General features: G+C 45.7%; 1 protein-coding gene across 1 annotated transcript in view; it reads right to left on the bottom strand.

Annotated features, from left to right (window-relative positions):
• Nucleotides 1-16,234, bottom strand: part of LOC116517817 (protein sidekick-1-like) — a 359,367-nt gene that overhangs the window by 92,678 nt on the left and 250,455 nt on the right. The window contains exons 6-8 of the mRNA XM_032230993.1: nucleotides 12,783-12,901; nucleotides 11,951-12,140; nucleotides 6,257-6,355 (exon numbers count right to left, since the gene is read on the bottom strand). Of these exons, the coding sequence (XP_032086884.1) occupies nucleotides 6,257-6,355; nucleotides 11,951-12,140; nucleotides 12,783-12,901 (408 nt within the window). The remainder of the gene's footprint in view (nucleotides 1-6,256; nucleotides 6,356-11,950; nucleotides 12,141-12,782; nucleotides 12,902-16,234) is intronic.

The following is a 16,234-nucleotide window of genomic DNA, read 5'->3' as shown; positions in this document are numbered from 1 at the left end:
TAAAAATGTCATCCTCTGCTCTTCGGTTTAGGCACCAGGCTTAAATAAATGCAAATGCATTTGATGAACCAGAAGCTGGTGAAAATCCCTCCGTGAGTGGATCAACCTATTAGATACTTTCTCGTCAATCTTATTGTGTACTCGAAGCTACGAATTTGCATAAGAAACTTACGGTTAGCTTTAAGGAAGTGCATCGGAGTCCTCTGAAAATCTGTGAACCACTAATAGGAGTGTTAGCAACCAGGTGGTGCTGTTAGATATTTGCATTAAACAAGTTTAATCTTCAGAGATCATTAACTAGGAACCCTTTTTAAGGGAACTTCGGGGGGGGGGAAGAGAAAACCAAACGGTAATATCTTTAGATTTATCCCTTTCAAAATGCTACACTGCCTGCTGAGGTTACACATCGTGAATCCTTGATAAGTCAGATCTGAGGAAGTCATCTTTGTCTGATGTCTACTGTGAATTGTCCTTCTCAACCTAACTGCTCTTGGTGCAGAAGTCCCAAAATGTTCCTTGGAGAAAGAGGAAGAGAGAAACCAGCTAAAGAGGGCTGGAGATTTCATTGGAAAAATCATAGGTAGCTCTTGGCTTACAACAGTTCGGTAACTGTTTGAAGTTACAACGGCGGTGAAAAAAGTGACTTATGAATGGTTTTCACATATATATATATATATATATATATATATATATATATATATATATATATATATGACCCCACAGTCAGATGATCAACTGGCAACTGACTCGTATTTGTGATGGTTGCAGTGCCCAGGGGTCACGTGGTCACTTTTGCGACCTTCTGACAAGCCAAGTTGTTAAAATATACATGACTGGGAGAGAGACATGGGAACAAGGTCAGCCAATGAATAGGCACAGCAACTAAGTCAGCCGATGGGAGCTTAAACAGATCTGAGTCTGTGCAGAGAATTGAAACAGAAACTTAAGAAGAAAGCAGTCTGCTGCTCTGAGAAGTAAACTAGCAGTCTGCCTGGGCTTGTTTGCTAAAATGAAACTAACTGCTTGTGTTTGCTTGTAACTCTCCTGCCTTTTGTTTACTTGGAAGAACCAGCTGTTGGTATTGTACATTTATTCATTTAGTCCTATGTATATTAAAGAAGTTAATGAATCCAGCTGCATCAGTTATCTGTGTGTGCTTTCTGAATTTGAATGTATGCAACAAACTCTGAGAAAAGTCAATGGTGAGGTAACACTTAACAACCGTGTTACTAATTTAACTACTGCCATGATTCACTTAACAACCGTGATAGGAAAGATCATAAAGTGGGGCAAAACTAACTAAACAAATGTCTCACTTAGAAACAGAAAATTCAGTTGTGGTCATAAGCCGAGGACTGCCTGTACAGGAGTGGTTTCCAGGTGGGATAGATTTGTCAGGGAGGGGTTAATCTGACTTCTTCAAATTGAAATTTGGTAGGGAAACAAGGACTTGATTTCCCAAATAGTGAAATCAATTCTGTAATTCAGCGAGAAATGTTTGGAAAACGTTCACCGCAGATTTTGTTTCTGAAAACAGTTTTTATCATTGTTATTATTATCAGGCCACTAATGCAGAGGGAACGTCATGGAAACACAAAGAAAGTTAGCAGATTAGGTTAATTGTTTGTCCTCCCCCCCCCTTTTTGAACTGTGAGCCGCCCTGAGTCCCCCCAGGGAAAAGGGCAGCATACAAATAAAGGGAAAACTAAAACTAAACTAAACTATCCCAGATTTCAACTCCTAATCTCGGTCTTTCTACTCCAAAAAAGAAACACCATGGAATAACTCTTAAACTTTGGCTCATTGGCCGAAAAGCAAAATTGCAGGATTTTTAATTTTTTTCAAGTAATAGAAATATATCAGAAAAGGAGGTTGTTTTATTATTGGAGATTTTAAAATGATAGATACAAGAATTCATTGGCCCCCATTAAGATTTCATGTGGCTCTAGAAATATAGTTGGAGTGGGGGGGAAACAGCCAATTTCAAAGCAGGAAAAAATAACTGAAATAGCCCTTGTCAATTCTACATTTTTTTTTCTTACTTTAAGTAAGAATCTGAGCCTGGGGCTACTGAAAAGAAATTGTCAGTGAAGTATGAAAATCAGCCATTGACGAGGTTCTCCAAATTGGTCAAAAACCGCAGTTTAAGGAATCAGCCTTTCAAAGGCACTTGGGCTGAAGTGTTGTCCTTGGGATGGGAAACTCCTTCTACAAGACCAGAGGAAGTACTGGTGAACTCAAACAAGGAAAATCAATACAGGTAAATGGAAAGTGTTCAAGGAGAAATGAATGAATGCCGCAGGGCTGGAGGAGCAAGAGAGCAATAAATGCAAAAGGCATTTTAAAGGCCATTAAGACATGAAGAATAGAAAGCTGGAATAAAACAGGAGTCAAAACATCACTAAACAAGTAAAGAACATCATATATTCATCATATATATACTCAGAGCTGAGTGGAGGCAGGTAATCAGAGTGTCAACCTTTTTTGAATGGAAGGCTAATTTAGCTGCCCTCCAAGGGAAAATGATTCAGAGATTCAGAAATATATACACAGGAATTGAGAGCTGTCCACTTCCTGTTGAGTCAAAGGTTCAATCCAAGGGAACTGGGCTTTCTTTCTTGTTTACAGAGTCAGCCTCTTGCCCCCAATAATCTGGGTCCTTGTTTTACCCACTTCGGAAGTATGGAAGGCTGAGTAAACCTTGAGCCGGTCAGGATCGAACTCCTGGCAGTGGACAGAGTTAGCCTGCAACACTGCATTGTAACAAATGTGCCACTAAGGCTTCCTTCCTTCCTTCCTTCCTTCCTTCCTTCCTTCCTTCCTTCCTCTTTTCTCCTTGAAATGTTTAGCTTCTCTAGAAAGAGTGCAGAGAAGAGCAACCAAGATGATGAGGGGACTGGAGGCTAAAACATACGATGGACGGTTGCAGGAACTGGGCCTGGCTAGTCTAGTGAAGAGAACGACCAGGGGAGACAGGATAGCAGTCTTCCAATATTTGAGGGGCTGCCACAGAGAGGAGGGGATCAAGCTATTTCCCAAAGCACCTGAAGGTTGAACAAGGAACAATGGATGGAAACTGAACAAGGAGAGATTCAAGCTGGAAATAAGGAGGACTTTTCCGACAGTGAGAACAATCAACCCATGGAACAGAAGTTGCCTTCAGAAGTTGTGGGAGCTTCATCCCTGGAAGCTTTCAAGAAGAAACTGGATTGCCACCAATGATGTAGGCTCTCCTGCTTGGGTGGGGCTAGATGACCACAAGGTACCTTCCAACTCTGTATCATCAAAGAAGATTCTTCAGTTGCTTTTTGAAAAGCCCCTTTGGATTGGGGACAACCATGACCTGGATGAATGAGTATCTCCATAGATCTTCAGATGTCAGCTTTCAAAATTCAACCTTTCTCTTTTGATTTTGTTCGTTTTCCGGGTAACCCCCTTTCTCTTTCCGAAGAACTGATCCAAGCAAAAACAAGCCACATTCAGCCGATGTAGCTTCTGGCTCCTGCTTTTTGCTCCATCCCAAGGCAGTTAATGGGGCATGTCAGCAGCCTTCCCAAAAAACCTGGTGCCCTCCAAATGGGTTGGACTTGATTTCCCGTAATTCCTAAACAAACATTCAATGGTTCTATTGCTATCTATGCTCTGCCAGCTTCTTACACGTGGCTTAAAGCAATAGTTCCCTACTCATTTTCCACAGTTGTTTGGGTCGGGCTTCCCTGTATGCCCCCAATTCTCGTCCTTCTTTAGACGAGTCCTTTGGCACAATCTGTGGCTTATAATTAGCATCCAGAGGTGTGCTACAAGCTGCCTTCAAACAAAAGCAGGATCCACTGGCCCACCGCTGCTTTCCAAGCCAAATAAATGGCAACGGTTTAATGTGTCTATTAAATGTTAGGTCACTCTAAGTCATTTCTTCCCTCAAAGCAAACAAGCAGGAGCAAGGACAGGTTTCGCGCGCTGAATACTAATGCTGGCTTTATACTCATCGTCACCTTCCAAAGCTCTCCAGACAGAGCAGGACCAGGTTCGAGCCAGGAGACAAGCAGTAATGATGATGGAGGAGGAGGAGGAGGAAGGAGACAAGACTTAATGGAGGAGGAGAAAGAGAAGGAATGGTGGTGGTGGTGGAGGAGGAGGAGGAAAAAGAAGGAGACAAGCATTAATGGAGGAGGAGAAGGAAAAGGAATGGTGGTGATGGAGGAGGAGGAGGAAGAAGGAAACAAGCATTATTGGAGGAGGAGAAGGAGAAGGAATGATGGTGGTGGTGGAGGAGGAGAAGGACTAAGAAGACAAGCATTAATGGAGGAGGAGGAGAAGGAATGGTGGTGGTGGAGGAGGAGGAAGAGGAGGAGGAAGAAGGAGAGAAGCATTAATGGAGGAGGAGGAGAAGGAATGGTGGTGGTGGAGGAGGAGGAAGAGGAGGAGGAGGAAGAAGAAGGAGACAAGCATTAATGGAGGAGGAGAAGGAATGGTGGTGGTGGTGGAGGAGGAGGAGGAGAAGGACTAAGGAGACAAGCATTAATGGAGGAGGAGAAGGAATGATGGTGGTGGTGGTGGAGGAGGAGGAGGACTAAGGAGACAAGCATTATTGGAGGAGGAGGAGGAGGAGGAGGAGGAGGAGGAGGAGGAAGACTAAGGAGACAAGCATTAATGGAGGAGGAGGAGGAGGAGAAGGAGAAGGAATGGTGGTGGTGGTGGAGGAGGAGGAGGAGGAGGAGAAGGACTAAGGAGACAAGCATTAATGGAGGAGGAGAAGGAATGATGGTGGTGGTGGTGGAGGAGGAGGAGGACTAAGGAGACAAGCATTATTGGAGGAGGAGGAGGAGGAGGAGGAGGAGGAGGAAGACTAAGGAGACAAGCATTAATGGAGGAGGAGGAGGAGGAGAAGGAGAAGGAATGGTGGTGGTGGTGGAGGAGGAGGAGAAGGACTAAGGAGACAAGCATTAATGGAGGAGGAGGAGGAGGAGGAGAAGGAATGGTGGTGGTGGTGGAGGAGGAGGAGAAGGACTAAGGAGACAAGCATTAATGGAGGAGGAGGAGGAGGAGGAGAAGGAATGGTGGTGGTGGAGGAGGAGGAAGAAGGAGACAAGCATTAATGGAGGAGGAGAAGGAGAAGGAATGGTGGTGGTGGAGGAGGAGGAAGAGGAGGAGGAAGAAGAAGGAGACAAGCATTAACGGAGAAGGAGAAGGAGAAGGAATGGTGGTGGTGGTGGAGGAGGAGGAGAAGGAGGAGAAGGACTAAGGAGAGAAGCATTAATGGAGGAGGAGGAGGAGGAGGAGGAGGGGGAGGAGGAGGAACGGTAGTGGAAGATGAGACGGCATAAAGGGAGTATATGAAAAATGGAATGCAAAACCAGTGTCTCTTAAGGGCCTCCAAGTCACGTTCATTTAAAACAAGGGTTTAAATTTAACCCAAACATTTTTTCTCCCCTGGGACTTACTGCATCTGCACACTCACTGCTAAAACGCCCAGTCAGTGCTTTAATACCAACTATTGGCATCTTCAACGCATTGAAAAGCTTTACAATCTTTCTCATTTCACCACTTCAATTTTTTGAAGTAAGAGCTGTTAGACCACAAACTTGGGATTCCTGCAGGGGTCAACTACATCCTTCCCGTGAAGAACCGTAACACGTTTGCGGATAAATGGATCATCATGATGTGAGCGGAGCTGGCAACAGATTCGGACAGAGAGGAGGTTGGGGAGGAAGATGGGCCGCTCCTGGGGTCTGGGGAAGGCTCTGATGAGGGCTCTGTGTCGGAGGCAGAGAGGGGGGCCAGGACCGTCTGACAGTTATCAGCTGCCTTCAGAGTCAGACATCAGTGAGGCAGAAGAACAGCTGGAGCCTGTTCCCAGTGTGCGCATGCACAGAGTTGCCAGACGAAGGGAATGGCTAAAGAACAGGGGTCGACTTGGGAGGAAGGCCACAGGTGGACGGTGAATGGCCCCTCCCAGGGGAAATAAAAGAGGAGCGAAAGGGGAGTGGAGTTTGCAGGAGACCATTAATTCATTCCTACATTCTTACCTAGTATTGCGGCATCTGAAAGATATCGGCCTGGCCACTCTCCAAGCCTGATAAAGGTCGGTAATTGTGAACTATCCTGAAAGACTGTGGGAGAGGAAAGACTTTGCTCGAGAGGAATTCACTATAAATTAAATAAAAGGGGTTTGTCGGGACAAGGACTCGGCTTTGTGCTGTTGGGGAAGCTTAGATCACCAACAAACTCTCTCCCTTTCCTTTTCACTTCCACTTACCAAGAATAATTCCATTGGGTTCCTCAGGGGGCTGCCACATAATTTGCACCGACGTCAGCCTCACTTCAGGGAAAACCAAACGGACTGGAGGACCGGGCACTGCAAAAAACCCAGGACAATACGATTAGGATAGCCAGACTTGAATTGTTAAAAGAGATCCAGTTCTTGGCTCTTGATATTAAACATCCTGCTTGCTGAAGGTTCTAGACCCAATCTCTAGCATTCTAGAACAGTGTTTCTCAACCTTGGCAACTTGAAGATGTCTGGACTTCAACTCCCAGAATTCCCCAGCCAGCGAATGCTGGCTGGGGAATTCTGGGAGTTGAAGTCCGGACATCTTCAAGTTGCCAAGGTTGAGAAACACTGTTCTAGAAAAATAGCAGTTATAGCAATAGCCGTTAGACTTATATACCGCTTCATAGGGCTTTCAGCCCTCTCTAAGCGGTTTACAGAGTCAGCATATTGCCCCCAACAACAATCCGGGTCCCCATTTTACCCACCTCGGAAGGATGGAAGGCTGAGTCAACCTTGAGCCGGTGAGATTAGAACTGCCGAACTGCAAAGGGAAAGGATTCAGTGGAAGCGGCCAGAAGAGGCCAACTTTTTCTGCAGACACTTCTGGAGACCTTGGGAAGGAAATCTCAATCTCTAGTCTGGGATGCTTCATTCACGATGACTGACATACAGGGGTAATAATCTGAACAAAATGCAAAAGTCCCCCTTGTACATATGTGCTAGTCGTTCCTGACTCTAGGGGGCGGTGCTCATCTATGTTTCAAAGCCGAAGAGCCAGTGCTGTCTGAAGATGTCTCCGTGGTCATGTGGCCGGCATGACTCAACACCAAAGGCGCACGGAACGCTGTTCCCTTCCCACCAAAGGTGGTTCCTATTTTTCTACTTGCATTTTTTCCGTGCTTTCGAAGTGCTAGGTTGGCAGAAGCCAGGACAAGTCACGGGAGCTCACTCCATTATGCGGCGCTGGGGATTCGAACCGCCAACCTTTCTGATTGACAAGCTCAGCGTCTTAGCCACTGAGCTACCGCATCCCCTCTAATCTGAACTACTAGAGGTAAATCGTAAATGGTACAGAACTGACTGCCATGTCAAAAGTATACTATTTTGGGAGTTAGACTAGCCTGGAGCCCTTCAGCTAATGCATATCCAGAGTCTGCCGCAATGAAATGGATTTATAGTGTGTTCTTTAACAAATGAAGGTTGACCTCAGGAGGTATCAACAGGCGAGAACCTCTGAAGATGCTTAATGGTTGGACCTCATTCCACAGGCAGGGAAGGTCCCGGCACCATATATCACAGCAGTGCTCAACTTAATGCCCTCTGGATGTTTGAAACCACAACTCCCAACGAGGAGGCGCACTGGCTGGGCAGATGGAAACCCTGGGAGCTGTAGTCCAAAGGCATATGCTGGGTGCCAATTAGGTTAAGGGGGGGGATATATCGCGTCCTATGGAGACGCTGAATTATCTCGGGAGGGAGAGGTTAATTTCTACATCATCTGTTTCATGAATATTCACATCGCTACCTTCCCAACTGAATTACCTTCTAATTGCATGTACTCATCGCGAGCGCCTTGCTCCTCCTGAGCATCAAAGGTGGGGGGGGGGAGCGGGTGAACAGGGACACAGATGACAAATTACCTACACCAAGGTCACCAGGGGGACTTAACGATAATTTGCAAACCTGGAGGCACCTTAAGCCCAAATCCCACCTCTTCTCTTACCTAGGATGTTTTTTAATTAAACCGATCGGGGAGGAATCAAGCAAAGCTGATGTCAGGAGTTTGGGAACGGAAGAGCAAATAGCACCATTTGTAACCCAGGGCTGAACGAAGGATAAAGTAGTCAAATTCTGATGTGTCAGCTATCTTAATGGGGGGGGGGGGCGGTGGCTCAGTGTCTAAGACGCTAAGCTTGTCGACCAGAAAAGTCGGCAGTTTGGCGGTTCGAATCCCGAGCGCCGCGTAACGGAGTGAGCTCCGGTGACTTGTCCCAGCTTCTGCCAACCTAGCAGTTCGAAAGCACGTAAAAAATGCAAGTGGAAAAATAGGAACCACCTTTGGTGGGAAGGGAACATGCGCCTTCGGTGTTGAGTCATGCCGGCCACATGACCTGATGCACTGATGATGTTATCTAGTTGGGTCATGAAACGTCTGCAAGAAAACCACCCAGCTCAGAGAACACCAAGGACCTATAGTCCTCCTCCTTCTCTCTTCCTCCTCTTTTTCCTCCTCCTCCACTCTGCAAACCCCTCTCTCTTCTAGCACTGATGATGTTAGTTGGGGTAATGAAACATCTGCAAGAAAGCCACCAAGCTCAGAGAGCACCAAGAGTTCACGCCCTGAGCTACAAATGTTCTCCTCTATTAATACAATTTTCTGTTGAGTTCAATCAAGTTAATTCAAGCCAGTTAATGCAAAATGGCTTCCCGTGGATACAATATTTGTTTTTCTATCACATTTAAATTGACCCCCTTCGGTGGCAGCTTTTGGAACTCTTAAGGCCTTCCTAGGCTTTGTGGAAGTTGGATGCCGGGCCACATTTCTTCTCCCCTAATGGAGAAGAAGGGTGGTGATCTCCCTTTGTTTATTTTCCTTGTGTTTTAAGTTCTATTATGTCAGGAGTCGTGAGCTCTTCTGAGCAAGTTCTTTAGGGGAAAAAGCTGTAACGGAGAGAGAGCGAAAAACAGCATGTGGTGGGTAAAGGTTAGCTTCAAGTCTCTCCCATTGTCAGAAAGTCACCAGGGGCAATGATGTTCTTCTCAAATGCAGACTTCAGAGCTCCGACTGATCGTTCCGTGTGCTTTTAAGGATTACATGAGCAAAACACCAGGCACCATCAAAAACATCATCCAGATGGATTTCTGGAAGGGTTTACTATCCTAAGCGTGCATTTTCATGGCTTTTTTTTTGTAAGATGAGCTTTCTGAATTGCAAAGTTCAGAACCTCCCAAGTTCCTTCAGAACCTGGTTGTCAGGCCTGGGAGCCGTCTTTTGGGCCTTCCGGCCTGCCACCTTCAATGCTGTGGGAAAGTGGGAGGGGGGGGGAATTACATGGAGTATGGGAGTTACTGTCAGAATGTTCATGAACTGGCAGAGACATGGTAACAAGGTCAGCCAATGGGGACTGTTTGGTGACTGAGAGCCATGCCAGACGACTCGGAGCTTGGGCGTGCCTTCCCTGTGTAGCTCTGAGTCTGTGCAAGAGAACTATAATCTACTTTGATCTCTGAAGCTGATCTTGTCTGTATTAAGCTCTGTACTCCGAACCGATCTCTCCTCTTCCCCATGTTTTGCCTGTAACTACTACCACACTGGAGAATCCACTATGGGTATTGTACATTTACTCATGAGTTATTATGTATATAAAGAAGTTGATGAATCCTGCTGAATCAGTTATCTGTGTGTGCCTTCTGGATGTGATTTCTCCAACAAACTCTGACAGATGTAGAGTCAAAATAACCTTCCTTTCTCAGAGAGTCAAGGACATCTTGCCCTGCGCCTGGAGGGGCGTGACTGGGAGGCATCTCCAGTTGGGACGGTACCTGTTTGGATCCTGGGATGGACCTGTGGGTGCTGGGCAAGGGCTTGGACTTTAATTTGGATGGGGAAAACCTGGGAGCTTTCAGATTCGGGTTTTCCCCAGATGTGCCAATTTCACATCTCTAATGAAATGGAATTTTGAGGAACTTCAAGCCTCTTCGTTTGGGGTGTTACTCGAACCCTGACACTGAGACTGTGAGAGAGGCCGGTACCAATTGACTGTTGAAGTCCCTCCACCTGTGCTCTTCTTCCATTAACTAGGACTTGGCGAATACCTTTCTAAGCATCTAAGGCTAGGAAAGTTGGATAACCGTTTCCATAATTAAAAAAAAGCCCAACTTAAGAGACAAGCTATAGGATTATGCCCTCATCTCTATCTCTCCAGCTAACGAATCTAAGTTTCTTTCAGCCAGGAACTGCGGTAAGCTCCACTTTGTTTCCCGAGATGTCAAATTCCGAAAGCCAATTTTCATCCTCAGGAAATGTATTTGTGACTAATACTAAATGTTTATATATATTTTTTTTTAATATAAGGGAAAGGTCACGTCGTTATTCTTTTGTCAAAGGCTGATAGGAGGCCCATTTGTGGTATATGAACCTGCATTACCCTCTCGTTCAATCCCAGCAAGGTCTGTTTATCACGTCCAGTTATACTGGAGGTTTTGGAGAGGTTTTATTCGATAGGATTGAATTTCGGTAAGAGTTCGTAATTGGAACTGTAAAAGTTTCCTTTAGGGCTTGGAGTTGACTTTAAAATGCAAAGATTTTTTTTTGAGTGAAGTGGCTTTTCTCTCCAATATTTTTAAAAGAAGGTGAGGATTTGGCTGAAAGTTAAAGGAACATGGCCTGTTGATATGAGGAGGAACGAAAAAAAGGCTCTTTAAGATTAAAACTGTACTCAAGATAGAACATAGAATCCTAGGGACCTCAGAGGTCTTCTAGCCCAACCCCCTTCTCAAGGCAGGAGCCTTACACCATCCCCGGCAAATGGTTGTCAGGTCTATTTGCGCAATCAAGAAGACATGTTACCAACTCATTCTCCTTAGAGTGCACACAGTGAATGGACATAGCAAAAGCAATAGTACTTAGACTTACATACCACATCACAGTGCTTTACAGCCCTCTCTAAGCGGTTTACAGAGTCAGCCTCTTGCCCCCAACAATCTGGGTCCTCATTTTACCCACCTCAGATGGAAGGCTAAGTCAACCTGGAGCCAGTCAGGATTGAACTCCAGACTGTGGGCAGAGTCCGCCTGCACTACCACATTATAACCACTGCACCATTATGGCTTCCTTCCTTCTCATTTCCCTCCCTCCTTTCCTTCCCACTTAGCACTTAGACTTATATACTGCTTCACAGTACTCTTACAGCCCCCTCTAAGCGGTTTACAGAGTCAGCCTCTTGCCCCCAACAATCTGGGTCCTCATTTTACCTACCTCGGAAAGATGGGAGGCTGAGTCAGCCTTGAGCCAGTCAGGATTGAACTGCTGGCAATGGGCAGAGTTTGCCTGCAATACTACATTCTGACAACTGGGGAAGGAGGGAGGGTGGGAGGGAGGGAAGGAAGGAAGGAAAGGCAATAGCGCTTAGACTTATATATTCCTTCAAAGGGTTTTACAGCCCTCTCTAAGCGGTTTACAGAGTCAGCCTCTTTCCCCCAACAATCTGGGTCCTCATTTTACCCACCTCGGAAGGATGGAAGGCTGAGACAACCTTGAGCTGGTCAGGATCGAACTATTGGCAGTGGGCAGAGTTTGCCTGCAACACTGCATCGTAACAAATGCGCCCCTGTGGCTTCCTTCCTTCCTTCTTTTCTTCCTTCCTTCATTCTCAAGCTATACCAAACTTATATACCACTTCACAGTGCTTTTACAGCCCTCTCTAAGCGGTTTACAGAGTCAGCATATTGCCCCCAACAACAATCCGGGTCCTCATTTTACCCACCTCGGAAGGATGGAAGGCTGAGTCAACCTTGAGCCTGGTGAGATTTCAACTGTCAAATTGCAGGCAGCCAGCATTCAGCAGAAGTAGCCTGCAGTACTGCACTCTTAAGTACTGCGCCACCGCAGCTCATGGTTTGTGGTTTGTGGAATCTGGAAAGCCCCAGATGGACACACCTTGACACACAATCACTCACCATCGTCCTTCGTTCGCTCAGTGACTGGTGGATTGCTGGGAAGTCCATCTCCGATGCGGGTGAAGGCCAGCACCTGAATCTCATACACCACGTACTTCTGCAGGGCAGCCAGCAGGACTGAAAGCGTGTGGTTCCCCCGGACCACCTGGCTGCTTGGTTGACTTTGAACGTCTCTGGCCTTGTACAAAACCTGCAGAGGAGAACAGAAAAGTTTTGATAAAAGGGTCTGGTGAAAAGAACAAAACCCTTCCTAATAAAAGAAGCACAACCACATGAGCTGTTTTGACTTAATCGAGGCTACAAAACCTTGGGTTTTGTTCTAGTAGGTACGAAGATGATGACAGAAGTTGAGATATCTTTAGAGCAATGTTTCTTAAGCTGGACAACTTTAAGATGGGTGGACTTCAACCAGTGGTGGGATTCACATTTTTTTTAATACCAGTTCTGTGGGTGTGGCTTGGTGGGCGTGGCTTGGTGAACATGGCAGGACAAGGATACTACAAAATCCCCGTTCCCTCCCCACCCCACTAACCTGCTTTCCAGCTCCGTTCTCCTGTGCAGGGTAACAGAAGAAGACTCAGCCAATCAGCTGGGATACTGATCAGCTGGGACTCAAGAGGCAGAGAATAGATGGGGGCATGGCCAGCCAGAGGTGGTATTTGCCAGTTCTATGAACTACTCATCATTTCCGCTACCGGTTAGCCAGAACTGGCTGAATATCACCTCTGACTTCAACTCCCAGAATTCCCCCACCAGCCATGCTTCGAATTGCTAAGGTTGAGATATGCTTCTTTAGAAAAATGGGGGACAATATGTGGGTTTAGATGCCTACCTTGTAGCCCAGGATGAGCCCGTTTTGCTCAGGTTCGGGCACGGCTGACCATGTCAAAAGGATCTGAGTGGAACTCACGGCTTCAGCGGACACATTTGCTGGAGAAGCTGACGGAACTGTGTGTGATCAAACGAAGAGCAATTAAAATCCAAACTCACCATCTGCCCATTCCTTTGAGTTTCTAGGATCTGAGCCGCCATCAAAACACCAAAGAGAAACAAAGAACTAGAGTTGTTTTAAAAACCAAGTACAGTGTAGGAGGTGACCAGGTTCAGCCTGAGGGAGGGGTGAAATGCATTATCAGTCACAAGTCCCTGCACACCCACAAGAAATCTAAGCCCAGCCCACTTTGAATGCCTTTCTTATCTCCCACTCATTTCCCTTCACTGTTAGTTGGCCAGATTCTTGTAGCGAGCTGAAGCTTGCGATCAATATTTATACTTATTTGAACTGTCCGACTCTCTGGATTTCCTGGGCACTTGACATATAGGTAGTCCTCAAGTTACTGTAATGGAATCTGGTTGTTATGGTCATACCCAAAGGTTGTATTTTATGACCTTTTATGTGGAAATACCACAAACACTAAGCAAAGCCCTGATTACTATGGACATGGTTTTGCTGAAGATCGGAAGTGTCAATTTTGGATGAAACCATTGTAAAATGTGGTCATGTGACTGTAGGAGGCTATTTATAGCCATAAATATAAAAGTGGCAATGTTGCTGAGTGGTTGAAATGCATTCCTATGACTTGTATCTGTGTGTTTGTGTGTGTGTATGCCACAGTGATGGGATTCAATTTTTTTTACTACCAGTACTGTGGATGTGGCTTGGTGGCCATGAAAGGGGAAGGATACTGCAAAATCTCCATCCCTTCCCCACTCCAGGGGAAGGTTACTGCGAAATCCACATTCCCTCCTGATCAGCTGGGACTCGGGAGGCAGAGAATAGATGGGGCGGGGCCAGCCAGAGGTGGTATTTACCGGTTCTCCGAACTACTCAAGTTTTCCACTACCGGTTCTCCAGAACTGTTCAGAACCTGCTGAATAACACCTCTGAAATGCCCCCAAATATCAGACTTTCTGATCTAGGTCATAAGTCCCCTTTTTGGGGGGGTCAGTTATAACTTCCAGTAGTGCCTAAGTCGTAAGTCCAGTAATGGTCATAAGTCATTTCACATATTAATGATGACTTTGAAAAAAGAGATGACCTTCATTCAATGGAAGCCCAGAAATGATATTTAAACCAAGCTGTGCTAAATCTTAGAGATGTTAAACTGAATTCCCAGCTGCTGGGGCGTGACCTGTCAAAACCGCGCTCGACTAAACCGCGCCCGATTAAACCGTGTCACTGACATCATCAACAGGGCGACAACAGCCAGCGCGGAGAAAGAAGGGCGCTTTAAATAGCGCTTTGAAAGCAAGCCGATTCAACTTAAGGTAAGGGTTAGGTTTAGGGTTAGCTTTAGGGTTAGCTTTAGGGTTAGGTTAAGGGTTAGGGTTAGGGTTAGGTTAAGGGTTAGGGTTAGGGTTAGGTTAAGGGTTAGGATTAGGTTTAGGGTTAGGTTAAGGGTTAGCTTTAGGGTTAGGTTTAGGGTTAGGTTAAGGGTTAGGTTTAGGGTTAGGTTTAGGATTAGGTTTAGGGGGGTTAGGTTTAGGTTTAGGGGTTAATTTTACGTTTAGGGTTTACAGCGTGCTTCGGTCTCCGCGCTGTTGTCATCCTGTTGATGATGTCAGCGACACAGTTTAGTCAGGTGTGGTTTAGCCGAGTGCGGTTTTGTGGTGGAACCCTGCTGGGTCAGCCCCTCTGAAGGAAACCAGGTTAACCATTGGACTATGAGCATCTTCTTCCCCTTGCCATGCCTCGCCTGAACTTTTTCTTCTACTCTGCCTTCTTGTAATGACATTTGAATATAATGGTCTTTCACCACGGACGGCAGCAGTTGTTTGATTTGGCCTGTTAAATATTTTAATGAATTGTACTGTGGAATGGGGTTGTTTTGAATAGCATTATAAGCTGCCTTGGAGATCAATCTGTATTTGAGTGGCTTGCTATAAATCTTTTAGATGAACAAATAAATTAAACACGGGTCCCCAGATGGAGGAGACACTGTCTCATTATCCGAACCGTTCCTCTCCACCTTGTACAGGACATTATGCATACATATCAACCCTCGCAAATACGCACGGCTTCCCACACCAATCTGCAACTGTCTTGTCTTTGCTCTGTTCTTGTGGCCTAGCTGGAGAGGAATATCTGGAGTTACTTTTTCAGCAAGATGTGAAAGCAAGGGAAGAGACTGCTCTCTCCTGTTGTCCAAGATTTGGCCTATTAATTCCAGCTGACCATGGAACTGGTGCAATGCTTTCCCTCCCTACGGAAGTTATTTCAGAAATAACTACCCTAATGGTCCATTTTCTCTCAAGGTAGCCGTAGATGTTAGGAAAAAACTGCAACTACTGTGCTGTACTCTTCAGCCAGTTTTAGAAAGTAGCATCATTAGGTACCAACTATCCCACTCCAGAAATTCTACCGGCTTCCTGGGACCTTGACGTGACCATGGGAGATTTACAGATACAAGCAGAGGTTATAATGAGAAGCTGGTGGAGAACTTCTGTGAGCTGGATGGCTCAGGTATGACTCTACCTGAAAATGGCACGGTTTGAAGATCTCTGATAGCATCTCGCACCAAAAGTCAGTCTCTTTTCTCACACAGGTTCCAAAATTGCTTATAGTATCATTTGAGACAAGAGGTTTCTGTTCTGTCCCATGATCCTAATGAATATGCAGATACAGGCTTGGCTGGAGTGGCTAGGAGCCTAGAATGCTATCTTCCCACCAGTGGACCCGGAAAGCCGGCCACACCTACAGAAGAGGTTCCAAAGTTTTTTGAAACCCACCACTGGTCCTTGGATATGATTATTCTACACTCTCATGCTCCTATTTATAAAACTCAGTGCCTCTGTGGAAGGTAAGGATGACTACTGCGTTTGTGGTGCAATCAGAACATTGCGTGTGTTGAAGTTGTTTTAACGCAAACCAAAGATGCCTTTTAAAAAACAAGTTGACATCCTATTCTTATGCATGCCAGTGCTGTGTGAGAGGTGATTTAAGGTGGTTCTGACAGTGTCATCTGCATCTTCATATCTGGTCACATGGGTGGCAAGCCACTCCCATCCAGTCACATGGGTGGCAAGCCACTCCCACAAAGGAGGCCACACCCACAGAGTAGGTTCGAACAATTTTTGAAACCCACCACTGCTGATACCGTAGTTTCATATGGAAGATAATGCCTTGAAACATCCTGAAGCTAATAAACAGTTTAAGTCAGTCTCAAACTGTTGCAAAAAACCGAAAACCGAGACTCCAATTTCAGATCGATTTAGCTCAAATAAAAGGCAAGATGGGGACATTGTGGTCCCTTAAGTAACCAGCTGAGATCTTTCCCACAAGAA

This window comes from Thamnophis elegans, chromosome 14 (genome assembly GCF_009769535.1).
Source record: "Thamnophis elegans isolate rThaEle1 chromosome 14, rThaEle1.pri, whole genome shotgun sequence".
Classification (NCBI taxonomy): domain Eukaryota; kingdom Metazoa; phylum Chordata; class Lepidosauria; order Squamata; family Colubridae; genus Thamnophis; species Thamnophis elegans.
The sequence above is the reverse complement of the archived record's forward strand: the minus strand, read 5'-3'. Positions and strand labels throughout refer to the sequence as shown.